The following is a 27,861-nucleotide window of genomic DNA, read 5'->3' as shown; positions in this document are numbered from 1 at the left end:
ACTAGTCTGAAGGGGCTCCCAAGGACGAACCTGGAGACAATGTGAGCATCGAAATAGATGACAGTAATGGATTATAATTATGAATAAATAAAACCAAATCCATGAGCCCACGCAGATGTTCAAAAATAAAATACACAGCAAAATAAATAAATGGGGATAGATGAACTTTCTTTACATCAGAATGTCAACTGATAAATATCAACGAAATGATCAAACAAGTCACTATCTTGCAACCATCACATTGCAACCATCAACTGATTCAGCCAAGAATCGTCAATAGAAGCAAAACTACTGAGTGAAAGCTTATAAGGACACTTACAGTCTCAAGGTATTTCCACACAAATTAGTTATTTACAAAAAAGAAAAGTACACCTTTACAGCAGAAAAATCTGCCATCACCTTCATTAAGTAATTAATGTTGAGATAACTATTAATGGGACAAAGGGAGAGCATGAGCTCTCTGATGTAATAACAGTGAGAAGAACATATCACCTACTGGTATTCACTTCAAAAATGCACAGCCTCAATCTAACTACGAGGAACAATCCAACAAGCCCAAACTGAAGAATATTCTGCAAAAACAATGGCCTATCTATACTCTTCAAAAATTTCAAAGTATGAAAGAGAATGGAAAGCTAAAGGATCGTTTCAGATACCCGTACTGTGGTTAAGTAAGAACAGCTTTGTTCTCTAGAGATGAAAATGGAAATACTTAGGGATAAGGGGTCACGATGCTGCCACCCTTACACTCAAAATGGCTCAAAATAAATTAAAAAGAGAAGTACACAAGTCAAAAAAAAGATACTAGAACACTCATCAAAAGGAGAATGAATAAATACAGCACAGTTTCATAAAATTAAATTACACAATGTATTAGATTTTCAGGGGGAAAAACTGAAAATAAGGAAATACATGCCATATTTGTGGGACAACTGGTTTCACTGAAAAATCAAAACAATTCGTGCCACGATGGGGCACATTCCCTCCTACCTATTGTCACTTCGGGTTTCCATAGCCACAGGATTTGGAGAGGCTCGATGTCCGGAAATGGGAATCAGGCTACTCCTCTCTGCAGGGTAATCGGGTTGGATCCGAGGAGAAGTATGTGTGATTTGCTGAGGCACCACCTTAGCTACAAAAAGTATAATCCAATTACATTACTGCTCATATGCTTTCACTGGCATGCCAAAACATTCTTGGCCAGCAACAATCTTAAGAATGCAAACAGTAATAAGAAGCCTGGATTTTTAGTTTTCATCAAAATAAAAAATGAAAAGATGAGTACCTATGGTTCAACTGAATTATTTCAATCCAATAATCCACTGATATATTTACACTGCTATCTGTTAAAGCAGGGTTCAACATTAATACTTCATCAAAAACATCAGCAACTAGGCCCTTTCCCCCTGACCTGGCTTCTTGGAGACCTTTTTTTTTAAAGGAGAAAACTTAAAAAAAAAAAAAAAAATCAACAAAAATTTGAATACAGAAATGGCAAATACCTTAGATTCTTCTCAGGGGCCCATAACTAATTAGTAATTATGTAGCTAGTAAGTAATGAGAAGGTCATTTTAATTTCCAAGTCTTAGTTTCCTCATCTATGAGGAGGCCTTCTCTAAAAAATCACTTAATTTCTAAAGTCTTCTGAGTGTCCTGTGACTTTGCATAATATTTTATGGCAAAATCAAAATGATCATAGTTTTCAAATTTAATTCTATCTGTAAAGACCCAAGTCATACGAATGGCAGGCACGCAAACACTAGAGACTGGGAGGACGCCACCACGTTACCCAAGGTGCAGCACACTGAACGCCAAAGGTAAGCAGCAACCCCCCCGGGCCCAGATATTTTCTGAGGGAGGCAGCTGGAGAAGTTTCTGCAGGATGATGGGTGAGATGCCCAGTCTGACCAGCGAGGATGGCCTCTGCTGGCTAACGCAGAGAGAAGCTGGCATGATGTATTTTCCATCAGTAGTCAGTCGAGAGGGTGCTGAGGGAAAAGTGACTAAGCCTGTGTTTTCACTGTGCCCATAAAAGGTAGGAGAAAATTATGCTTCCAATAAAAAAGCAGCTGTGTTTGGCAGAGTAGCTAAGCATCAGATGGTAACCACACACACACATGAATCATACCTTCACTTTTTCCTAATTAAAAGGGCCATACATCCTCAATTATTTAGAAAAAAAAAACTTCAGGAAAAACATAATGCAGAAATCATAAGTTAGGGCTATTTTCAAAGATAATCCCTGTTTTCTGTAGGCTGCGATCATCTGATTCTGCTTTTTATAATTCTGAGACCACTGTCATGTGTGGAGAAAATAAGGGTGGCATTCTATTGGAAACGGGCATTCACTGCAGGTGAAAACCCTATGCTTGGGGTTATCAGGCTTTTCCCCTGATCCAACACATTCCTATTAATAACAATGGGTGAATTCAATATCTAATCTCACCTGGAGAAAGCAAGTGACACTTAGAAAAAGCCAATTAGGTGATTTTAATATAGCTCTTATGCCCTCAACTTGAAAATCAATGCTCTAGGGTTAAGATCAGGTTTCCCTTCTCAACTGAGGCCTTTCTGTACAGGGATCCCATTATGATGTAACAAATATCTGGGTTACTACACAAGAGGAAAACAAAACTAGAGCATAAACCTGATGGAACTTCGACAAAAGCAATCACACTAAGCAGGTGTTTAAATCTGTTTGGACACTTCTGTCAAATGATTTTCATATCTAGAATTTAGTAAATGGTAAAAATTCAAAGATAAATGAGCTGCGGAGTTAGAGAACACAGCAATACAGTAACTTAGGACAGGTAAGAAGTTGGTATTTTTAGCCAAATGAATGAACATTATTTGTCTCCTGCTACTTTCAGTGAGTTTACTTCCACAGTGTTACTCTTAGGAAGACACAGCGACATTAACAAGAACTGATCTCTAACTAATTCTCCACAGAGAGGGTTCAAGACGCAATCAGACAGCCCCCTAGGGTACGCTGCCCCTCTTTACTGGTCTGATTTTCTTCATAGCTACACATTCCCTAGTGAGACTCTCGACTATAAAGATGAAAAGAAGGGGCTTGGCTCTGACTTGACAGCGCTGCGGATAACTGATGACACTGTTAGGTATAGCCAGAAAACAGCCTGAAATGACAACATGGAACAATCAACGATCTTTTTCAACGAAAGTGCTGTAATGCCGAACCCCTACCCCCACCGCCAGACTTCACAAAAGTGAGATTAAATTCAGAGGGTGTGACAGAAGTTTGGTTTCTCCAATGCCAAGCTGGAGTGAGCAGTAACGTGAGAAAGACCGCAGTTATTTTCTCTGCTAAAAGCCATCTGTGGGGCTGAGTACCAATTTAAGGGCTGGAATGGCCCAGTTATTTAAAAGAGGAGCAAGGGTTTCCTGGGTCCTACCGTTATTTTGGAAAAGTGCCCTCAAAGTTTGCTAGGAGGGCTGTGGAAGCTGCAGCCTGTCACACATGCAAAGGAAGGAAGCAGGGAGGGAGGGACCACCCCAGTGCTGGGACACAGCAGGTAGGGGGGACACTTCTGTGTCTGGTCACCAGATTTCTGACCATCGAGTATGTCAGTGCGTCCTCTCACAAAAGGCAGTCTTACTTCTAAAAGTACAGCAGATTAAAAATATGGCAGCTGTCCCACATCTCTGGAAGTGAAGGAGAGTAAGACGGCACACTCACTGTTACAGAACCAAGGCATAGGTAACACTAGAAACTAAAACCTGTGACTTGTGGGTTAAAGAAGGAAGTGTTCTGTCTCATAGGCCACAGCCTCTGCTTTGGAAGCTGTGACAGTGAGCTATCAGCTCTGACGATAGGCGTCGACAACTTGCCGGCCAAACCTTGCTGATGCCTGTTTTGGCCCATGAGCTAACAATGGGTTCACACTTTTAAATGGCAGGGGGGGTGGGAATCAAAAGAAGACTATTTTGTGACACCTGAAAATGACATGAAATTCAAATTTCTGTGTCCATAAAAAAATCTAACTGAAACACAGCCACACCCATTTGTTTACATATTGTCCATAGCTAGGTAGTTGCACACACCCACAAGGCCTGCAGAACCTAAAGCACTTACGATCCGGCTCTACGGAAAAAGCCTGCCAATCCCTGCTCTTGATCACTAAAGTTTGGCTGCCAGAAACTTTTCAAAGATGTTTTAATACTGAAAATATACACATATTTAAAAGGGGAATAAACAAAGCCTGGAAGGAATTTTAGGATGGTCATGAAGTACCTTGGGTGGCACCCAGATAAGAACCTCGGGGAAGTGACTTGAGGGTTAGCATTCTTCCCACTGTTGCATCACCCAGAGATTTTTCCTGAACAATCTGTCAGTGTACAAGGTCTCTTCACTCCAGATCTTTGCTTCTTTCTTGCTTTTCCTGTTGTTCTTGTCAAACTTTTATCAGTAAAGTTAACTTACTTTTTTAAAAGGTAAACATAGAAAAGGTAAAGGTTGATGAATAAGCCAAAAGTGGAGTTTAAGTAGTTTACTTTGAGCTCTCAGAGACGGTTATCTTCTTTTTTCTCCCCCTACCATCAAAATGCCAAATCTGTATATGAAATAATACTCAAAGTTAAAGTCAGTGTTGCTTTGAAAATTAACAATTAAAAAAAAAATCAACACTAGCCAGCTATACGAAGACCTGGTCAGCGGGGCTGAAAAATTCCTTGTAAGCTTCCGTCTGCAGGCTGCATGCCACTTACCAACCGGGATGTTTGAGGTGGTCACTGCTGTAGCATGGGATGAATGTGAGGGCATTGTCATAGTAACAATTGTACTCGTGGGAGCTTGCGTGTGTGACACCGATCCTGGAACAGGAGAAGAAGGGAAATTCTTCAACAATGGCCTCTCTGCACACATTACAGATTCTCAAAAACCCAAGAAAAGCTCTTGGGAAAAAGTAAAAGAATTTTTCTAACCTAACTCTTGTTCTCTGCCTGAAGCTGAGAAATAAAAAAATGAACCCACGCCTTATGCCTCCTTCTTCCCCCGCAGGAAGAGCAGGGCTGCCGACTTACCAGCCGTGGTTGCGGAAGGAATGGTGTTGGTTGCCAAAATAGGTGCTACCGTTGCTGCAGCCACCGGTGTGCCAGTGCTGAAGATCGTTTTCTGTGGGGGGGACACCCCACAACACAGTTAGACACAAGAACATCTCCCACCCAATCCCGCTTAAACGCAATCACTGACTTCGATATTGCCAGGCTCTTAGCGAGTTTTGCACAGTTCTGGTTTTAACCCACAGAGCAAACAGATGGCTCTTCATCTCTGGTTTTACCTGAGCCATGGTGTGGAGCTGCTGTTTTGGCGTCCCTAGCGCAGGGTGAGATGGCAGTGTGATCCTTGTCGTCACATCCCGCGACTGGGCAGGACGCTGAATACTAATCGCTGCAGACGGTGGATGCTGGAGAGACAGAGCTGGCCGACTGGGAAGACAGAAAAGACATTACGATCTAGGACTTGTCTCCAGACGCAATGCAGGCAGTCAAGGCCACTTACTGTCTGGTGCTGGGTCACAGTCAGAGTTTTATTTTTCACACGTCTGTGAAGTCCACAGGTGAACCAATGAAGTTAACTGCCCATCGAGTTTCTCTCCTGAAACTGCCGTAAGCCTCATTTTAAAAGGTATCAACATGTACCATGAACCAAATAAATTAACCCTTAGTCATACTGAGTATCCTCGATATAATTAATCAACACTCTCTGACCATCTCGAGTAAACATTACTATAACGAACACGTTTCACTCTGTGAACAAAGCTGAAGATATGAACTAAGGTTCTAACTGTTATGAGGTAATATTACAGAAAACCTTGATTAACGGAAGCTTAACCTGTGACCTTGAAGCACTGACTTCCTTCCCCCAATTTTATATCATCCTTTACCAGAAGATAAAGTTACAGTTATGACTGCCTCATAATTGAAAGGGATATCAACATAGACGGCATGTCAAATTAACCGGGAAGCATGCTACTGAAATTGCAAAAATGGTAAGAAAACTTGACAGTGTATCAAAGTTGACATCTCAAACAGAGGGGAGAGAATGGGCTATGTAATAAATGATGCTAGGAAGATGACATAGCCATTTGGAAAAAATAAAATTAGACCCATACTTCACACAGTACACCAGGATAAATATGAAAATGATGAAAGGTTTAATGGAAAATAAAGAAGTACGTGAAGAAAAGATAGAATTCTTTAATAGCCTTGGAGTGGGGGAGAGCTTCCTAACAATTAAAAGCTCTCAAAATCCAAAAGCTATAAAAAAATCAAGAAATTTGACTCTGTAAACCAATAAGCAAACCTCCTAACACAGTAAAACACACTACAAGCAAAGTAAAAAGACTCATAGGTGAAAGTGTAATCTTAATATACGAAGAGCTCCTAGAAATCCATGAGAAAAATAACAGCCCAATAAAAAAAAATAGGCCAAGGACATGAATAGTCAGTTTGCGAAAAAGAAAACACAGATGGCCCCTTAACAAAGGGAAAAGACTAAGTCTTAATCAGAGGAAGAGAAATGTAATTTAAAAGACACTGATGTATCATCGTTCACCTATCAGATTGGCAAAAATACAAAAAACTGACAGGGTACTCTGTTGTTCAAGCTGTAAGGGAACAGGCACTTTTAAATATTCTGGAGGGAGTATAAATCGGTACAAACCCCATGGAAGGCAGTAAGACATAGGTATCAAAATTACAATCACATATACCCTCTGATCACTTTTGGGAATTTATCCTACAGATATTCTTGCACACATGCATAATGACAAGAGTATAAAGTTATTCACTGCGATATTATTTATGATAGTAAAGTATAGAAAACAACCTCAAATCCATTTACACGATGGGTCATCATACTACTGCTAAAAGAACAACGAAACTCCACGTACTGAAATGGAAAGCTTTCAACATATGTTGTTATATGAAAAAAACCCAAAGAGGAACATACGAATCATGAGACTGACACACTGCTGGCTGCAATAAGAGGGCAGCTTAGGAATCTATGAATTAAACAATTTTGGGGGTAAAAAGGATAAAAGTTAAGAATTGCATCTTAACAGTGAATTAAGATGAATTACAGTGAATTCGACTGTATTTAGAAAACATTGGAAGGATACCCCGAAAGCTATAAACATGTTACTTTACAAAGGCAAAGGGAAAGGAACATAGGAACTTGGTAGACGTGCGACAGGGGAGTGACAGTCCCTACTGAATACCTTTTTATGTCTCTGTACTTTGGAACCACGCGATTATAAATCAGGAAGAAGACAACATGAAGAGCTGAGCCGTAAGGGTGAAATGTGACTGGGGCCTCACGTACCCGGACTAACCAGCGGTTTCATCACAGGCATCCTCTCCCAAAGTGCTCTAAGATCAGACCTGGTCCTAGGTGCAACTATGACACTTGGTGGAGCTTACTGAGGAGAAAGCCTACTATTGAAGACGGGATTTTTAATAGTTGATGACTTAGGTCACCAGAGTACAGTGAAAGCTGCCCACTCCCAGCATTTACAATGAAACGCATTCAGAGAGATACGTCTATACATAATTAAAATAATCACAAATTTTAGGATGGAGGAATCTAATTATGGGAACAATTCTGAAGATACCTGTAACAAAGAAGAATGCCAACAGAATCACCCGGAAAGGATCTCCTAAATTCAAACTTAAACGTGCTCATATTTTAAGAGGTCCAGCTCATACAAAAATATACCCCCAAAAGAGCATTTCTATTAAGTATTTAGATATGTTAAGTGTTTCTGAAAGCATAGACTATACTAGTCTTTGATTTTCATTTACTGTAATGAAATATAACAAGTGTTAATACATAACAAGTGTTAATGACCATTACATGTCAGGCATGTATTAAGTACTTTATATATTAATATTAATATATACATATTTACATATTAATATTTACATATTGACTTCCATATCAAGGGAGGTAACATTACTGCCATTTTCTAGGTGAGGAAATTGAGACATTTACTCTTTACTCTTTCACCTAGCACTCCCACTTCCAGGAATACACCTTGAAGGCACACCATCACAAACATGCAACATATGCCAAAGTGCCCGTCAGTACATCCATTAGCTAGGAAGTCAGACATTAGGGATTTGTCACAGTTACAGATAATTTTAAGCAGGAAAATCATCTGATCATTAGGGTTTTGCCTGTTTAATTCCCTAGTGTATTTCCAGTGCCTAGAGCAGGGACTGGCACAGACGAGGCACACAATAATATTTGTCACAGGAGTGAAAATACAGTTATATGCTAAAAATATATCTGACAAAATCCAATATCCATTTTTTAGTAAAAACAATAAACTGGAAAAGATAATTCAACAACATGGTTTAAAAAAAAAAATAACCCTCGTTTTCACTGTATACACATTTATACCTTTTGAATTTCATCATACCATCTGAATATATTAATTTTTTGAAGGTACTATAAAGTTAACATGAATAACACAGTCTATTTTATGTTGGGCTGTTGTGTCTCTTTGTACCTCCGGCAATATTTTCAATTACCAAGAAGTAAAGTGTCTTCATTTTATTGAAGAGGGAACTAAGGATCAGGGAAGTTAAAAACACTTGCCTAATGGCACACAGCTAGTAAGTGACAGAGCTAGTGGTTAAAGTTAAGTCCTAGGCACTACTCTGCACTTAAGCGTTATTTTCTTCAGAGCTCTGTTCTGGGCCCTCTTCTCATTGTATTTATTCCCGCTGGGTAGACTCAGATACCTAGAGCGTTAACTGTAGCCCGCGTTAATGACTTCTCAAGCACAGACATCTCTTCAACTACCTGCTGCCACAGACACACTCAGTATCATAAAACTTAACCTTCTCTTTAAAATCTGCTTTCGGGGCTTCCCTGGTGGCGCAGTGGTTAAGAATCCGCCTGCCAATGCAGGGGACACGGGTTCGATCCTCGGTCCGGGAAGATCCCACATGCCACGGAGCAACTACGCCCGTGATCCACAACTACTGAGCCTGCGCTCTAGAGCCCGTGTGCCACAACTACTGAACCCACATGCCTAGAGCCTGTGCTCTGCAACGAGAAGCCACCGCAACGAGAAGCCCGCACACCGCAACGAAGAGCAGCCCCGACTCATTGCAACTAGAGAAAGCCCGCGTGCAGCAACGACCCAATGCAGCCAAAAATAAATAAATAAATAAATAAATCTGCTTTCTTTCCCTTGTTTCTTTTTCATTTACTTGGTCAAGCAAGGAGGAAACCAAGGAGGCATCTCAGACTGCTTCCAACTGGTAGACAAGTCTTCCGGATGGTCTCTAGTTCCCGACAGCTCTGTTCTCCATGCCCTATCCCCCTGCTTTTGTCCAGTGAATCACTTCTTGTTCATATTGCCGAAGGCTCTTTCCCCAGCACCCACATAATCGATGGCAAGCATCAAGAAAGACCACTGGAACACTGCATGCTCCCGGCAAGACTCTCACGCCACTGCCTTCCCCAACTTTCACAGCTTCCCCAGCACAATACGCTTGGGGGTCGTGAGGACAGATACCTTGATGTCTTCATCCGTGACTGTGTCACTCGCAAGAAGCATCAGAGACCATCCCTCATCGACCAGACTCTCTCCCCGTATGGCTCTGTAAATCTCTTAACTGTACTGGCTTCACTTCTCAACCACCCAACCTTTCTACTATACCCTCTGGACTCACAATCCATCTTTAGCAAAATCTCCTGTATCCTCAACCTCTTCTGTGACTATATCCACTATCTTCCTGCCCTAATGAATCTTGGTTCTCCCTGAGAACGCTGCTTCCCTCGACAGCCCTCTCAACTGGGAGCCATCTTCTCTCTCATAAACCTCCTCCCCATCTACATTGCCTTCCTAAATCACCTCCTCCCAAACTCTTCTGTGGACTCCAGACTCATATATTAAGCCTTCTCAACATCTCCACTTGGGTGCTCAAAAGTCAGCACAACCTTAAACATGCCCCAAACCAGAGTCTGGAATTCCTCCCCAAACCTACTCCTCCCATTCTTCCCCATCCCAAGTTTAGGCAACTCCACTCTCCCAGCTGCACAGCCAACCGGCCCTGGCATAAGCCTGACTGTTCTCATTCTCTAATAACCCCGTACGTGATTCCTCAGAAATCCCCTCCGCTATCTTCAAAGTTCTATTCAGAATCTAACCACATCTTTCCACCTCCAACGACCATCTCTCCTGGATTCCTGCCATACTCTTCGCAACAACCTGCTTCCAACTTTGCCTCCCCACAGCCTACTCTCTCCAGCAACCAGGCTGATGCAGCTACTTCAGATCATGGCGCTGCTCTGTTCCAAACTCTGCTAAAGCTTCCCATTGCCCCCCAGCACAGGCCAAATCCTCAGAGTGGTTCATAAGGCTCGGCATGACCTGGGGACCTTGCTACCTCCTAAAATAATCTCTGGCCACTCTCCTACCATTAGCCTCTTGCTGCCCCTTTATGTGGTAAACATACTCCTGTCTCAGGGCCTTTGCACTTACTGTTCCCACTGCCTAGAACACTCTTATCCCAGACAGCCATATGGCTCATTTCACATCTTTCCATTTTCTGTTCAACTGCATTCTTATCAACGAAGCCCTTCCTGATCACCTTGTATGACACAGTAAGCTCCCCGCACTGCCTACCCTGTCACTCCAAATCCCATTCGCCCTACCTAATTTTTCCCCAAAGCACTCTTTGCCACCTAAAAAACTACATATTTTTTTATTGTATGTCTCCAGCCACAGTTCCTACAAACAGAAACTCTATGAGGGCAAGAATTTCTTTTTATTTGTTCACTGCTTTACCCTCAGTGTCTAGAACACAACACAGCTCATTAAAAAAAAGAAAAAAGCACTCAATAAATATTTATTGAGTTGAATGAAGGAAGGAAAAGAAAAGGAGAGAGAAGGAGGGAGGATGGCAGGATGGCTGATCTTCAAACCCCCGAGTATACCTAAGTGCGGAATCAGTGGCATGGGCTGCTGTTGTAGTAATGACTGGAGACTGAGCTCTGGTGGCCGACACAGTTGCTACCACAGCAGGAGGGATGGTATTAGAGGTGGTCACAGGTGGACGAGACTACCAAGAGAAGAGAAAAACATATTTCATTGAAAACAAAAGCAAAATATAGTATGCCAAAAACACTGCAAGTATAATTTGAAAACTGGGCCTCGAAATAAGGGCGTTTATGTCCAAATGAAAATAAATTCTCACCATTCTCATTACCGAGTTCTCTTTCCAGATAGGTTGTTAGAAGTCCAAGAGCCAGAATTATCCCAAAAAATCCAATTCTGGTTGGACAGTACACAAGCCCCTCCTTTTCGAATATGACCAGACTCAAAATTCTGTCCTACGATTAGTACAGACTGGAATCTAGCCCTTCAGCTCTAGTTCCCACAGAGCTGTCGCTGGTCCTAGAGCAGACACTTTTCATGACGACACAACCTAGGGCTTCCCACAGAGGGCCTACTCAGAACTGGATGCTGGCTCTCATGCCATCTGAGGGCAAAAAAGGCAAACACGTGGTAACAGCATTCTTTACCAGCAGAAGGTGCAGGGTGCCCAGATGCTTTCTAGATGTTTCCATATGGATACACTTCCCCTGTGTGTTAAAATCTTCACCTGACAAACGAGTTCCACACTGGGCTTCACCCGCTTGCCCACTGTCAGATTCTCCAGTCATCTGAGCTCTTCTGAGTAGTCCTTCTTTCCTGCTCCTGCCACGTGCAGGTTAACTCAGCAAACCCTGCCCATTCTTGATCTGTTTCTCACCTGCAGACCTCGTCCCCCTGGCGCTGCTCTCGCAGCCTGTCCTCTCACACTAGGACTGCTGTGCTGTCCTCCTCACTACTGAGCTCCTGACCTTGGTTCTCCTCTTTCTCCAACCCTTCCTACCATTTTACTCCTGGGGCCCTAATCAGTCTCCAAATGTGTTTTATTACTAGCAAGGTCTTTTATTTTGTTTAATGTGAAAGCTCCAGGATAGACATATCTTACCCCGCGTCCCAGTCAGCACTCTTCCGTAGTACCTTAAACCCAGCTATTTCATACATGCTACCAGTCTGGCCCCAAAGGCACTGAACTTCTACCTTCTGTACGCAATTCAGCTAGATTAATCTTTCAAAGAGATTTCTTTGACCATATATCAGTACATTCCAAAGACGCAGTAGCTCTCTGCTGTGCACAAAATCCAAGTTTACAGTCTTCATCTTAGAGTCCCGAATTTAGAGACAGACACGGTATCACGCAGTAACACGATATACTTCAGTAGTACTGAGGCCACAGATTTCCTTGAAAAAAGTTGAAAGGCATGGACCGTCTTCCTCAAGAAGCATATATATGTGCATAAAATGTTTAGGGGTTCACACACCCCGATCCAAACTAGAATCCCTTAGTTCTAACTAGTCTTTACTCCACATTGTGTACAACCACCACTATCTTCCTTGCCTTGTTCAGAGGGCTGCCCCCCTTCACGTGCCCTTCACGTCTCAGAATCCCCACTGCCACACCCATCCCAACCAAAAGCCTTCCCTTACTACCTCTCTCCTAAATTCCTACAGCGGATCACGTGACACTGTATATAATTCAGCCTTCTCTACATCTTGGCAACTAGATCCAAAGTCGCTTGAGGTTCAAGGACTCGCACAGTGCCAAGCAGTGAATAACTCAGAGTAGGCGCTTAACGCTTGCCGGCTGGCTGCCCACAACCCTGGCGTGCCTGGATTGGTTGGTGAATGATGTGCTGCACTGCCGGCTGAGCTGCAGCAGCATTTGGCAACTGGGAGGTCGGCCTCAGGACCGTGGTTACTTTAGAACTGGACATCACAGCAGCAGCTGCTGCACCTGGAAAAACAGTATTTTTTTTATTAGTATGGCTTCCGGGCTCATGATTTAAATAGCTACAATTATATTCCCTATAAGCTCAGTATGTCAGTATTCAGCTTAAGTGCTTTATGTATACTTCCCATTTCATCATATAGAAAATTAAGAGAACGTGCACTCAAGGGCTGAGATTTCGTAAGACTGATAATCTGTATTGCTTCTTCAAGGGTGTTCTTAAATGAAACTGGCTTTTTTTTTTTTTTTTTTAAAAACTGCAAGTATGTAGCAGTGAAGCACAGCACGGTGCTGCTATTACCCTGATTCAAGCCAAGGCTGCAGCAGTTTAACCACCAGTGAGAGTTCACTTGAACCACCACTGCCTTTGCACCATCAGTGCCAATATCAGCACTGACAAAAGGGCACATGTCTTAGTTTCATCCTCACACAGATCCCCCTGCAGTCTGTGAACCTCACTCTGAGAACCACTAAGTTACATTGAGAGAGAGTATTCGTTCGCCTGATTTTGCCGACAATAATTTTATCCTCTCCAATAGAAGGTAACAATTTCTGATCAAGTAATTGAAAAAACTCATTAAACTTAATACCTTACAACCTATGAGAACTTAATTGGAAGAATAAATTCATCTTATTGCCATGTGAATAAAAAGATCTGACTAAGCATTTTCACTAAACTTCAGAAATACTCAGTATTAACATTTGTGACTTATTTATTAAAAATGAAGCCCATATTTACACTACCACAGCTTTCAGGAGTTCCTTAGTATAAAGGACAATTTTTAGACCATACAGAAAATTTGAATTGCTCTGAGTTTACACACAGACACATATGTGTTGCAATACAACTATAATAAGCACCCATTAGGCCACACTAAGAACGTGCGTTAATCTAAGTTTATTTCTGCTGCCCTGCAGCTTTAAAAAGCTCATTCTGGATATGCTTTGTGTTACTGTATCTTCTACCAAACGTATACCTGTCACTGCATTTCAAGAGTCTGAAGAAAACATGCAGCCTTTACCTCGAGGTAAATGAGAAGCTCCAATGTGAAGAGGGGGCCCAGGTGCGTTGCTGCGGATGATAGACATCTGTACGTTCGTGGTCATGATGTGATGCAGGTTACTGGGATGTCCCTGCAAGAAACAGGAGGCGACGTTATTCCCACGTGCCTGGTCTTAGCCACGGGTGCTTAGCCATTGCTTCTAGGAAGTCAGCTGCCTCCAAATGTGGGTCACGTCGTTCCTCTTAGACAGCGAGCACCCCAAGGGAAAGGACACTTAGTTTTCTTTTCACAGCGCACTGCACGATGCCCTGAGCCAGCAGGCGTGGGGTACAGGGCAGGGAGGACCCGTCAACTGCCTTGAGTCTAGCTAGGTGTTAGATTCCTGTCACTGATGACACACCTGACTGTCCACTTTCAGACACTCTCATCTTCAGTATTAGTCTTTTACCCTTGTTTCCTTTGTCTTGGCCTACAGCTTATTTTTTCTTATTCTCACTACTTCCTTTACACGCCACTGCACTCATGCATTCTTTATGCTAGCCAGGATTTCTAAGTAAATTCAGTCAGCATCCAACGGGCACTCCCCCGTCAGTTCTTCAGCTCACCCCTAAGTGTCCCTTCCTCACACCTGCCCAACCCTGGTGCCAGTGCTTCTCAGGTGGACATTCCAGCACTTCTGGGAGGACTCAGCAGTATGACAAAAGGACAAAAACCACAGTGCATCTTTTTGGAATACCATTTTTTTCCTAAAACCTTGACGGGAGTGAGTTGTGAGATTCAGTTTTCATTGGTAAGTAATTTAAAATATTTAAATAAATCAAATACATATTATGGAGGAGGACTGCAATTTCAAAAAAAAAAAAATTAAGTTACAACATGAGACTTTAAAATAAATGTTCACAACTGGCAGGCTGCTGAGGGAACCTGCCAGTCGCCCAAGAGGTACACATCCCTCTCCTCAGAGAATAAGCTTAGAGAAGCACTACTGCTGCGAGGCTGCTCTCAGCCCACGAGAGTTCTGGACCTGTAACCCGGCACGACCGGACTCCTGTGCTCCTCAAGGTCACGGGCTGCCTTATCTAGATCTGCTTCTCACACTGCAGGTGGTGCCTCGTACACAGCAGACACTCACTACGTACGGGCTAAATGACAAGACCACGGTGCATACTGGTCCTACTCCCGATGCCATCCTTCTCTGTCCGCTCTACTCTCGTCCCCTTGCAGATACCAGTGACCAGTTAATTTTTTATTTAGTCCAGTGCCTAATGTACTGCTGGCATTCAATAAATAATGATCAACAGTTTGGCATCTCAGTTTGAAAATCAGCAAATTAAGAGGAAAAAAACCTGTTGTCCACTGATTGTTGCCACAGGAATGGCTGAAGCTTGAGGGATGCTACTCTCCATGGTAACGGTAACCTGCCCTGGAACCTTGGGGGGAAGTGACAAGGTAGAAGGTGGAGCAGGAGCAATGGGACGGCTAGGCATGGTGGGCTTCGGGGGCGGCTGCAAACAGAAAACCACACGAAACATATCAACAGCTTTTTACTAGTGATGCATTTCATTCTATATACGTACACAAATCAAACCTGGGGAGTGCCAGGAAAGATGCCAGAAGCCTTATGTATTTTACCTCTTAGCATCACAGCCTTTCCATTGAAGTGCTAGCATTTCCATGTTACAGATGTGGAAACATACAAAGCAAGGCTAAGTCACTTGCTTAAAGCCACACAGACAGTAAAAACTAGAACTGGGAATAAAGCCCAGATCTGTATGGCTCACAGCCCACATTCTTTCTTCTATACCGTGCTGCCTCCCAAGTTTGGGTGGAAGTAAACAAAACTCCCAGTAGCTGACACATATCCATATGGTTAATACACAAGGCGATATTCTGATACACCCAAATTAGCAAGCTATCAAAACAAAACCTTGGAGAAGAGTGCCACTCCAAGATAAAAGCTACACTAGCATGCCCATAGCTTGAAATAAAACCAACGTCAAAATGGGTACGAGAAAAGATCCTGTGATGCCAACTGCCCAGCGGCACGAGACTAGGCACTGCAGAACAGCGGCACTCTGAGTTACAGAGAGGCGCTGAACTGATAGGTCAAAAAGAAAAAGCTATGATCCTAGGATACAGCCTAAGACTCTGTGAGCACTGTCAGAAATACTAGCCAGTCTTTAGCTGTCGTTCAATGTGAAATTTTAAACCTCTCCATTACCTTCATAAGTCCCTCCGAAAATGAGAGTGGCACTGCTGGCGTCAGATGTGCTGGTGGGGCTGTCACTGTGACAGGTGTGCCCGATGCAACAGCATGGTGTGTAGACAACATCTGCACCTGTGGATAGGGCCTTACCACGACAGGCTCTTGCTTCTCTTCACGGGGCTGTAGGGAGCTGCTGGAACCCACGTGCTCCCTGGCAGTGACTTCAGCATCTCGACTAGATTCATCGTTGACTAGTGAAGACATGAAGGGTGAAACAGCGTGTCATGCCCTTCCGATATCAAATAACAGAACAGCACATATAAGAGTGGCACTTGCAGTTAAGTTTCAGGGTTGATAAACTGACCATTTCCTTGTGAGATTTTCTTAACAAGGAAAATTTGGGCACCAAATTCCCCTGATGGATAGCAAACTGGAAAGTCACATCTATGGAACATGGGACTTGTTTTAAATATTGCAATTTCCTACTCCTATGAACAAAGGGCCTGAAAACTATTGAATGACCTCAAATACTTGAAATTGTAATATAAGATATAAGACAATTTCATTTAAAATATTTAAAAAGTTATAAAAACCTAATATTAAAAAGGTGACTTGGGGACTTCCCAGGCGGTCCAGTGGTTAAGAATCCATGCTTCCACTGCACGGGGCACGGGTCTGACCCCTGTTCGGGGAACTAAGGTCCTGCATCCTGTGTGGTGCGGCCCAAAAAAAAAAAAAAAAAAAAAAAGGTAACCAATTTCTCAGTCCAAATCCCTACAGAGTGAACAAGTAAAGCTCTATCATTATTACAATGCATGCACCCTTTGAGACTCAACAATTCCACTTGCATGACTGTACCCTATAGATACACAGCATGTGTGTAAAATGACTCAGGTACAAGTTATTTGTTTCAGTATTTTTATACTAGCAAAGGAACCGAAAAACCTACATGTCCATCAATAGGGGACTGGTTATATAAATTATGGTATACTCACACAATAGGCTACCATGCAACTATAAAAATAAAACAAGAAAGCTTTTTAGGTACTCTTATGGGAAAATGTATAATATATATATATTATGAAAAAAATACATGAAAATACCAAGGTACAGAACAGAAAAAAAGTAAATAAAATACACACAAATACAAATACATTTATATTTGTATATAGATAACATATCTGCAAAGCATCTTGGTTGCCTGAATGGAAAGAAAGTGGATGAGTGGGGGACAGGAAGCAGAGATATTTTTCAGTGTATACTCTTTTTCTTTTGGAATTTTGGGCCATGACAACATGTAACGTATTTAAAAATTAAGTTAAAAAAATCAAGGAACTGGAACTTCCCTGGTGGCGCAGTGGTTAAGAATCTGCCTGCCAATGCTGGGAACACGGGTTTGATCCCTGGTCCGGGAAGACCCCACATGCCACGGAGCAACTAAGCCCGTGTGCCACAACTACTGAGCCTGCGCTCTAGAGCCCGTGAGCCTAGGGCCCATGCTCTGCCACAAGAGAAGCCACCGCAATGAGAAGACTGCGCACCGCAACGAAGAGCAGCCCCCGCTCGCTGCAACTAGACAAAGTCCACACACAGCAAGGAAGACCCAACGCAGCCAAAAATAAATAAAACTAAAAATAAATTTTAAAATGCTGTGAATTCAGAACACACTGATAAAAAAAATTTATTAAAAATCAAGGAACTCATGTAATGAAAGAGGAGAGTCTGTGAAAATATTAATTTGCACTATCATTTTCCCAAAACAACACTGACATTATTTTTCTGAACATAAAGATTATACTTACGTAAAAAATTTTAATTACTTGGAAAACTATAAAGAAAGTAAAGCTGCTCCCAAAGTCTATCCCCTAAAGGCACCAAGTTACTATTTTGGTAAAACGTCAGACACTTCTCAGCTCTGTAATTTTAGGTGGGTTTTTATTTACTTTTTATTTAACTATAACCTTCCTAAAGACAAGTGTATAGCTCAGTGAGCTTTTACAAAGGGAGAACTCGTGAGTTACCAGCCCCTGATCAACAAGCAGAACGCTACTGGTTCCCATAAGCCCCTGCTCAGCCTGATTCCAGTCGCTCTCCCTCCCAGTGACACTCACTGTGCTAACCTCTAAAGCTATAGGCTACTGTTGTCTGTTTTTGAACTTATATAAACACACTCGTAACAAATGTACCCGGTTCTTGTCTCTCTCACTTACAGGTATGAGATCTGTGCGTGTTATTGCATGTAGCCGTAGCTCTTTCATTCTCAGTACAGTATGCCATTGCTTGAATAAATTACAAATTATCCATTTTACTCCCAGTTAGTTTTCAGTTTTTTTTACTATTATGAATAGGAATGCTAGTAATATTCATGTGTATGTCTTTTGGTGAACATTACCATTTCTATTGGATTCCACCTAAGAGTGGAATTGCTAAGTAATATAGAATATACACCGCATTATTTCAAAAGTGCTAAATGAAATTCTATTGAATAGATGTACTATACCTTTTTAAACCATTTATATCATTGATGAGCTTTTAGGTTATTTCCAAATTTTTGCTATTGTCTACAACTCTAGAATAAATATCCATATGTACTCTGAGTCCTTGTTCAATGATCTCCTCAGGAAAAAAAATCAGAAATTTTCTCTTGGAGGAAAAAAGTGCTGGGAGAAAAGATTAATATATTTTATATTCTGCTATACATTGACCCTTCTCCTAGGTCATTCAGATTTTTAAAAAATTTTGATTTTTAAAACCACTTTATCGAGGTATAATTTGCGTACAATAAAATGGCTATTCTAAAGAGAGTTCAATTATTTTTTTTTTTTTTACATTCTCACCAACAAGTTAGGAGCAGAATGGCTGGGTCAAATGGTAAACTTTATATGAAACTGCCAAAGTACTTTCCAAAGTGGTTGTATTATCTCATGTTCCCACCGGCAGTGCATTAGCGGTCCAGTTGTTCCTCATCCTCACGGATTCTTGACACACAGATATTCTAGTGGGTGTGTACTGGGTATCTCATTGTGGTTTTAATTAACATTTCCATGCTGACTGGTAATGTTGAACTTCTTTTTATGTGACCATAGGCCATTCATATACATCTTCCTTTGTGAAGTATATGTTCATATCTTATCCATTTTTTAATCAATCAGCTTTATTATTAACTGAGGTAAAATTTACATATAAAGTCTACTAATTTTTTGTATAAAACTAAATTTTCACAAATGTATTCAGTACTGTAATCACAACACAATCATGACATAGAACATTTCCCTTACTCTAACAAGTTCGTTCATGCCCCTTTGCAGTCAATTCCCTCCCTCCCACCCCTACTCCTTAGAAACCACTGATCTATGGATGGTTCTACCACCACTGCTTTGTCTTTTCTGGAATTTCATAGAAATAGAACCACACAGTATGTGGTCCTTTGGGTCTGGCTTCTTTCTCTCAGTAAAATGCTTTTGACATTCATCCACGTTACTGTGTATAATGCTAGTTTGCTTCTTTTTACCACTGAGTAGTATTCTACTGTATGGATTAAACCAAACTTTGCTTATCCAGTCACCAGTTGGTAAAATCTGGGTTCTTTCCAGGGTTTGGCTATTACGAATAATGCTTCTATGAACACTGAAGGAGAAGTCACTGTATGTATGACACACATTTTCATTTATCTTGGGTAAATACCTAGGAATGAGACTGCTGGGTTGTACGGTAAGCTTACGTTAAATGTTTTAACATACTGTGCCAAACTGCTTACCAAAGTGGCTAGATTACTTTGCATTCCCACCAATGCATGGGTTCTGCTTGCTCGACAAACACGTCAAAACTCGGTATTGTCAGTCTTTTTGTTTTAGTCATTCTAGTGGGTGTATAGTAGGTCCTCACTGTGGTTTTAATTTGCATTGTCCTGAGGAGTAATACAGTTGAATATCTTTTGTGTTTATCTGGCCTTTATATAGCATCTTTGGTAAAGTGTCTATTCACATATTTCGTCCCTTAAAAACAAACAAACTAACAACAAAAAAACAAGCTGTTTGCCTTTTTTGCTATTGAGTTACAAGTTTTTTATATATTCCAGATGTAAGTCCTTTGCTAACACATTTATCACAAATGTCTTCTCCCATTTGGTGGCTTGCCTTTTTATTTTACTAACAGTGTCTTTTGCAGAGCAGTCATTTTTAATGTTGATGAAGTACAGTGTATTAGTTGCTTCCTTTTAATCAGTGTTTTTTGTGCCCTAAGCAATTTTTACTTACTCTAAGGTAACAAACAGTTTCTCCTATATTTTCTTTTAGAAATTTTAAGTTTTATATTTAGGTCCATAATTATACATTTCGAGTTAATTTATGTGCATAGTGGAAGTAAAGGTCAAGGTTTATTTTTTTCATATGGATATTCTGGTGTTCTGGCACTACTTTGTTAAAAAGACTATCATTCCCCTATTGAATTATCTATGTACTTTTATCAAAAATCAATTGACCATTATGTGTGGGTCTATTTCTGGATCCTCTAGTTTGTACCAATGATCCAGTGATTTATGCTAATACCACATTGTCTTGATTAGTGCAGCTTTATACCAAGTCTTGAAGTAAGGCAGTGGAGTCCCCCAACTTTCTTCTTCTTTTTTGTCTAAATTGCTTTGGCTATTCTAGGTCCTTTGGTTTTCACATAAATTTTAGATTCAATTTTAGATTCAATTTTTAGAAAAGTACCTGATGTGAATTTGATTAAGATTCATTTGAATCTACAGATCCCTTTGGGTAAAGGAAAATACTGAGTTTTCCAATCCATGAACGTGAAAGATCTTTTCATTTATCTAGGTCTTTAACTTCTCTCAGCAATGTTTTACATAGTTTTCTAATCCCAGGTCATACACATATTTTGTTAACTTATTCCTAAGTATTTTGTGGGTTTTTTTTTTTAATGCTACTGTAAATGACATTTTAAAAATTTCACTATTCATTACTAGTATTTAGAAATATAATTGATTTCTGTACACTGAACTTTTATCCTGCAACCTTTCGTAATTTCACTTATTAGTTCTAACAGCTTTTAAAAAACATTTAGTATTTTCTGTATACGTGATGCTTGTGAATAAAGAGTTTTACTTCTGTCTTTCCATTATCAACTGATTGTTAACCTTCCCCACTGCCCAGATTTTCCCCTAATTAAAAGTTTAAAGGAACTGGACAATTTCATAACTTTCCCCCAAACCTATCTGTCCAGGAAGACTTTGATTTTTGACATTTTCTTTTAAGATATAAGGCACTGACCATTTTCCACTAAGCTCTTTTTGCAACCATGTATCATTTCCTTCTAGGTATTTGAAGTTGTTTATTTTTATCAGAAAAGAACCTTGAAGCAGTAGTTAAGAGAACTGGTTGTAATCTATACTTCTGTACTGTGAACATGTACTTGAAATCCTGACATGCGTAGGATCCCAAATTACTTCTTCCAGTGAGAGCAACAGGAAATATAGAAAGACATCTAACTACTTAAGGAAAACTTTTATTTTCTTTTTAGAGCAACTGAAGGAAACAACATACACATTTCAGAAGTAAAATTATAGACAATTTTGGTCTAAGTCAATGATTTCCTTCTCAACAAAGTCTGAGGGCAATTATTGCTAATTGATACCCTTTTTAATGAGCAGTATAATTCTTGCAAATAGATGTTCAAAAATATTCTCTTTAGCTATGCTCCTTTAAATTATTCTGTTGTGAGGATTCCCTGGCACTCCAGTGGTTAGGACTTGGCGCTTTCACTGCTGTGTCCTGGGTTCAATCCCTGGTTGGGGAACTAAGATCCCGCAAGCCATGCAGCTTGGCCAAAAAAAAAAAAAAAAAAAAAAAATTCCACGGTGAATTCACACAAAAGATAAAACACTGTCAGAAATCTTTGTTAAGGGGTCAGGAACTTGAAGTGGCTCTATAAGAATTTGTTGACCTCTACCCTGTAGCAAGGATAGCACATACAAAGGAGCATGGACAGAAAAGTCCTGGCCTTCATTCTAGGAGGAGGCCCGACCTTGAGTTGCAGTGGATGATGGGAGTCAGTAAAGACTTCCCAGAGAAAGTGACATCTGAGAGGAAACCTCAAAGAAGAACAAAGAGTTAGCCAGATAAATAAGTGTGCAAAGGAAGAAGAAAGACTGTGGCAAACAAAACAAAACTGGACTGTGTAAAGTCCCAAGGTCAAGAAGATTGAGAACTTATCATCTGTTCAGAAAATATGAGCAGCTACTATTAAGCAGGAGGAATAAAGTAGCTTAAAGTTACTTCAAGTCTAAAGAGAACTAAAATAAATTTGTAACAAAAACTAGGTTGGCAGGAAGGAGGCGAAGCAATAGGAAGGAGGCCACAGCTCACAGGTGACAGACAAAGACAGAACAATTAAACACCATGCCTGAGTTTCTGGTTTGAGCAATAAGTAGATGGTAGTACCATCTGCCATAATGAGCAACATAGAAATCAGGCAGTAAAGAAAGGAATAAAAAAAGGAGTACCTTACTTCACTTTGCAACGCCACCTTTCCACTTGGTACACGGAATACAGAATTACTTGAAGGAGTAACTCAACTTCAGCACTGCTGACTGGACTAGGTACTCTGCTGTGGGGCTGGGGGCTGTCCTGCTTAACGGCGCGTACGTAGCAGCATCCCTGGCCTCTAAATATCCGATGCCAAGAGCACCCCCTACTTGTGACACCTAAAAGTGTATGGAGACATCGCCAAATATTCCCTGGGGGGCAAAACCATCACCAGCTGAGGCCACTGATCTTCAGCATTCAAAAAGTATACAACTAAAAACCAAACTGCGTATATGTGCGTATACACATCTTTTTAAAATCTCTTTTCCTATACAGTAAGCTCCTGAAAGGCAAGACCTATGCCTTACACACCTTTGCATTCCCTCATGGCATTATTATTACACCTCTGGGCCTTAATTAAATAAGAACACATTAATACATTTAAAAAAATAGTTCCTGTAGGCGTGCTTCACTATAAGTTTCATGTACACTCTGAACATGTGAATCAAGTGGTTAAAACAGGAAGAAAGAAAGCCCTATTTAAATTAGGACTGTAATATATCCTTTTTTCAAATTTGATAATCTAGTATTTACTAAAATCCCACAAAGAATTTGCTTATTTTTAAATTAGAAAACTGGCAATATTTTTAAAGCAGGAAGCAATATAGAAAAATATCACACATCTCACCTGTTGCAGCTGGGTTTATCAATCCTGCAGAACCACTGTTGGCTATCTGTGAAGGAGCCTGGCTTAGCCCGGTGGAGGGGGTTCCTAACCGAGGAAACTGTTGAGAACTCATTTCCACCTGCAGTGCATAGGCATATGGTCATTACTGGATTCTGATATTAGAATCAATAAGGAGAAAGTAAAGCATTTTTAGTACCGACATCTTCCCTTAGAAAAGCAAATGTAGCATCATCTATCTAAAATGATACTTGTATTCAACATACAGTGCAGAAATGGTGTAAGCTGTTTAAGTTTTTGATGTACACAGGTTCAATTAATGGTAAAATCGTTTATGTGGTGCTGGGGGATATTATGACACCGCCCCCCAATACCTGTGGATTGCCACAAGAAAAAGTCGACACTACATTGTGTATAACATCCACGTGACAGGTCTTAACACAATATATATACTTCTGTGTAAAGTTTCATGACAAATGGCATGTGCCTTTGAAACACTTAAGCCTCACACCAAGGTGAACAGAACTGTCATCAGTGTGTCACAAGAGGAATCGGAGGCAGATGCCCTGTCCTAAGAAGGGATCAGAAACCTTCCATCAAGACCTGATCCGAAAAGAATTCTCGAACGCTTTTCTGCACAGGCCTCCATTGACGGATTTCTCCCCCGCCCCTTTCACAGAGCCCCCCCTGAGCCAAAGGGAACCGAGATCTTCACCACTTTCCCTAAAACCGACCCCCACTCTTCCCTCAGGAGCCGATATCCCCGATACGCCCGCAATCCTGCCCCCACCCTGAAGCCCCCCGCTGAGATCGGAGAACACAGGTCTCCAGACACTCCGGGTCTCTGAGACTCCATCCCTGGGGAGGGGGGCAGGCGTTCTGAGGAGCCCCGGGACCAGTGTGCCCTTTACCTGCCGCCGCCCGCCGCCCGCCCCTCCCGATTCCACCTCGCCGGGCTGGGGGTGCCGCGGAGGACCCATCTCGGTGGCAGCGCTGGGCTCCGAGGTCGCGGGGACGACTCGTGCCGCAGCGCGCCTCGGGCCCGCCGCTGTCCAGCCCCGCCGGCCCCGCTCACCCCCGCCGCCCGGCTGCCGCTGCGCTCCAGTCCTCTTCCCCCGAACCTGCCCCTACCTCCCCCGCCCGCCCATTGGCCCCACGCCGGGCGCGTCAGTCCGGGGCCCGCACCAATCCAGCGCTGCCTGCGCGCTGAGATCCCGCCCCACCCTCCCGCCGACTGCCAGCCAATCAGGCGCGAGCCTCGCCGGGGCAGCCCAAACCTCTCGAGGCTAAGCCAATGGCAGAGGCAGACAAGCGCCGCAGGCGAAAGGGGCGGGGAGCTCGGAGGCCCCGCCTCGGTCAGGGTCTGAAAGCGGCGGGCGCAGGGCCCGGATGTGGAGAGTCACTTTAAACTGCTCCAGGAGCCAAACTCCCTGGGCCGCCCGCCCGCCCGCGCTCCCCCGGCCTCTCAGCTTCCCCGCCAAGGCCCACGCCCGCCACGCCCCCACGCCCGAATCAGCCCAGCCCTCCCGACGCCTCTCCCTTCCTTGCCACAGGACACCCGGCCTCTGCCGCCGGCCCAACCTCTGTGCTCAGCTCGGGAAAGAGCCCAGGTTTGCGCAGCAGGAGACGAGGGACCGCTGCCCTTCCCCGGGGACGCGCAGCGGGAAGGACGCTGCAGCCCGGCTCGGCCGCCCCGCCCCCTCGTCTCCTCCCCTCTCCTCCCCTCCGCTCCCAGGCGCCCGTCCCGCCATTACCTGAGTGCTGCGCCGAGTGGCCGCCGCGCCGCCTCGAGCTCGCTCTCGTGCGCTCTCCGCCTGTGGGGCCGGCGTCCTCGGGCTCCCGGACCCGCCGCCGCCGCCGAGGCGCTAGCACTCTGCCCCCCACCCCTCAGCCCAGCGCCGCTGCTTCCGCCGCCGTAACGAGCCTCTCACCCATTGGCTGGGGTAGGCCCCGCCCTCCTCCGGAGAAGCCAGTCACCGCTCAGTGTGAGCGGAGAGCGGACAGGCCTGCCCCTCGGGGCCGCTGAGGCCTCTGGGAAATGTAGTCCCCGGTGCCGAGAGGGCGGGCCTGGGCGGGGCGTCCGGGCGACCGGGCAGGGGCAACACACCCCTTTGCTATGTAGAGTCGGTTCTGCATTTTCTCTTTGCCTAGTGAAAAGCTCATACCCTTTTGCCTCAGCTGACGGCACAAGGTTTCATTTTCCCGAGGGCGGTGCGGCGCGGGAAAAGGTAATGGAGGCCGACTGCAGCGGGCCGAAGGGGCTGCAGGCTGGGCCGAGGGTTTTCCTGACTGTTCTTGATGTCCCCACAGAGGCCACGGCCCGCAAAGCCTGAGCATCGTGGGAGGATCAGGTGGGCGGAACTGAAGCGACCCTGTCGGGTTTGCGCCCGGCGCGCTGCGTCGGGAGCTGCACACCAGGCCGGACCCGCTCGGGAGCCGAGCACTTTCGGGTTAAAGCCGGCTCGGAGAGGGGTCTTTGGCGCAGGACTCCGGCACGGTGCACCTGCTCGGTTTTTCCAGATTACGAAGAAGCGGAGGGAGGCGGTGGTGTTTTGTTGTTTTGTCTGGGGTGGAGGGATGGAGTTTGTACAGCTGCAGTAGACTTAGCCAAAGCTGCCGGAGCAAAATCTGAATCTGACAATAGAGATGATGTCCCCCTCCTCACTTCCCTGATGGTAATTTAAATCTGGAGTTTTGTGTTAAGAAATAAATGGGGCTCGCATCCCTTCTTCCTATCGTGCTGTGTTCTTGCTAGGAAAAGAGTAGCTTGTGGCTACAAGAATATCTCAAATACCCCCTCTCCTTCCTCAAGGCACTTTCCTTTCTCACACTCTTCCCTTCTCAAATTTCCCCTAAACGTAACTGATGTGATATACCTTAGCCTCCTTTCTCCTTAGGCAGAACATTCTGCTTCTGCCACTCTTCTCAAACTGCTCCCCAAAGTTGCCAGTGACCTACTCACCTCACCCGGTGGTCCTTGCTTAGGTCTCATCTTGTCTAGTTTACCAACAGTAATTCCTCCTTAAAATGTTCTTCCCTATGGGAAAAGAATCTGGAAAAGAATAGATATATGTATGTCTATAACTGAAGCACTTTGCTGTACACCTGAAACTAACACAACATCGTAAATCAGCTATCCTCAGAAAAAAAATTCTTCCCTTGGTCACCAGAACCACACTCTCTCCTGATTCTACTTCTGTCCCTATTAAGTTGCTTTCTACTTCTTCTTTCTCACGTGTACAGCACTCTCCAGCCCTCTCTCAGCGCTCTACTATCTTCCTAACTAGTTTAATGCACTCTCACAGTTTCAAATACTGTTCTCGAAAATGACTCAGTATTTTGTCTGCGTGGTGATAAAGATAACTCAAGATAACTCTCTCTCGAATTGTATACCTACAGTCCCACAAATATGTCTTACAAGCCCCTGAGACTTAACATATCGGGCACCTTCATTGATTTGCCTCACCTGTGTACTCCTCCCCCTGGTTTCTGGGTTTGGTTAATGGCATCACCATCTTCTCTGTCTTTTTGTTTTTTTTTACAGAAAACTTTTTTTTTTTCTTTTCTCAATTTATCCATTTATTTATTTATTTTTGGCTGTGTTGGGTCTTCACCTCTGTGCGAGGGCCTTCTCTAGTTGTGGCGAGCGGGGGCCACTCACTATCACGGCCTCTCTTGTTGCGGAGCACAGGCTCCAGACGCGCAGGCTCAGTAGTTGTGGCTCACGGGCCCAGCTGCTCCGCGGCATGTGGGATCTTCCCAGACCAGGGCTCGAACCCGTGTCCCCTGCATTGGCAGGCAGATTCTCAACCACTGCGCCACCAGGGAAGCCCTGCCTTTGGTTTAATTCTTGTTGGTTTCCACTCTTCCATCCCCCAGAGTCACCCTATGGACCTCTGCACCTCCTTTCCAGTTGCTTCCATAGCCCCGGCTCAACCTTTCATTAATTCCTGTCTGGATTATACTAACACTGCCTCACTCAGATCTCTTCCTACCCTGAACCTGTCCTCCGCAGAGTTCTTTTTCTAAAGCATTCCTCTGAATCTGTTCTTTCCATCCATGATGTTCCAATGACTTCAAAATCTATTCCAAACCCCTAAATCCAGTTCAAAGGCCTTAATAGTTCAGTCCCTCGTACCTCTCAGGTATGGTTGAGTACTCTCTCAACCATAGTTTCCACCAATTCTCCACACAGCTTGGCTTCCAGGGTTTTGCTCAAGCTTTGCCTTATGTAGGCCTCACTCTTCAGCAGACATGTAGCAGAGTGCTGCCAATTCTCCAATGCCTAACTGCAAAGGAAATGATTTATCTTCTCCGAGAAGCCTTCCGTGAAATTCCTCTCCTCCCCCCCGCCCTACAGGATACTTCCGTGGATACTCTTCGGTCCCTCTATTATAGCACTAATCTATCTACGCTGTATTCTTCCTGGATTAGGCGGAGAGAAAAATTATTCATCTTTATATCTCCCATCAACAGGAAGGATTCAATAAATGTTTGCTGGGTATAATCACAAACACATCCGTAGTACATGAATGAAATCTGAATTTTCCTTAGTTACTAGAGACAGTCTCTGCTTTATTCACT

At 43.2% G+C, this 27,861-nt stretch overlaps 1 protein-coding gene and 2 long non-coding RNA genes across 12 annotated transcripts in view; 2 read left to right on the top strand and 1 right to left on the bottom strand.

The window, feature by feature from the left end:
* SAP130 (Sin3A associated protein 130) overlaps positions 1-25,199 on the bottom strand; it is a 72,569-nt gene extending 47,370 nt beyond the window's left edge. For 3 of the 10 annotated variants that reach the window (XR_014264885.1, XR_014264886.1, XM_082465676.1), the window contains exons 1-11: positions 25,032-25,199; positions 23,281-23,398; positions 16,081-16,316; positions 15,206-15,364; positions 13,878-13,989; positions 12,737-12,861; positions 10,973-11,097; positions 5,298-5,445; positions 5,041-5,131; positions 4,726-4,830; positions 991-1,132 (exon numbers count right to left, since the gene is read on the bottom strand). Coding sequence is in view for 8 of the 10 variants with exons in the window: in XM_082465676.1 (XP_082321802.1) it covers positions 991-1,132; positions 4,726-4,830; positions 5,041-5,131; positions 5,298-5,445; positions 10,973-11,097; positions 12,737-12,861; positions 13,878-13,989; positions 15,206-15,364; positions 16,081-16,316; positions 23,281-23,392 (1,355 nt within the window). In the remaining 2 variants the exon portion in view is untranslated. Of the gene's footprint in view, positions 1-990; positions 1,133-4,725; positions 4,831-5,040; positions 5,132-5,297; positions 5,446-10,972; positions 11,098-12,736; positions 12,862-13,877; positions 13,990-15,205; positions 15,365-16,080; positions 16,317-23,280; positions 23,433-24,352; positions 24,374-25,031 lie in introns of those variants that run through there. The other 7 variants (XM_082465675.1, XM_082465679.1, XM_082465680.1 and 4 more) reach the window with 6 other exon arrangements.
* The window catches only part of LOC309662707, a 228,288-nt gene that overhangs the window by 15,268 nt on the left and 185,159 nt on the right, over positions 1-27,861 (top strand). The window lies entirely within an intron of this gene.
* On the top strand, positions 25,228-26,010 carry LOC309662702. Its single transcript, XR_014264896.1, has 2 exons — positions 25,228-25,505; positions 25,588-26,010. It is a non-coding gene; the product is annotated as an uncharacterized lncRNA (long non-coding RNA).

Source organism: Balaenoptera physalus (genome assembly GCF_965194825.1).
Source record: "Balaenoptera physalus genome assembly, chromosome: 6".
NCBI lineage: Eukaryota > Metazoa > Chordata > Mammalia > Artiodactyla > Balaenopteridae > Balaenoptera > Balaenoptera physalus.
Note: the sequence above shows the minus strand (reverse complement) of the source record. Positions and strands in the feature narration are given on the sequence as shown.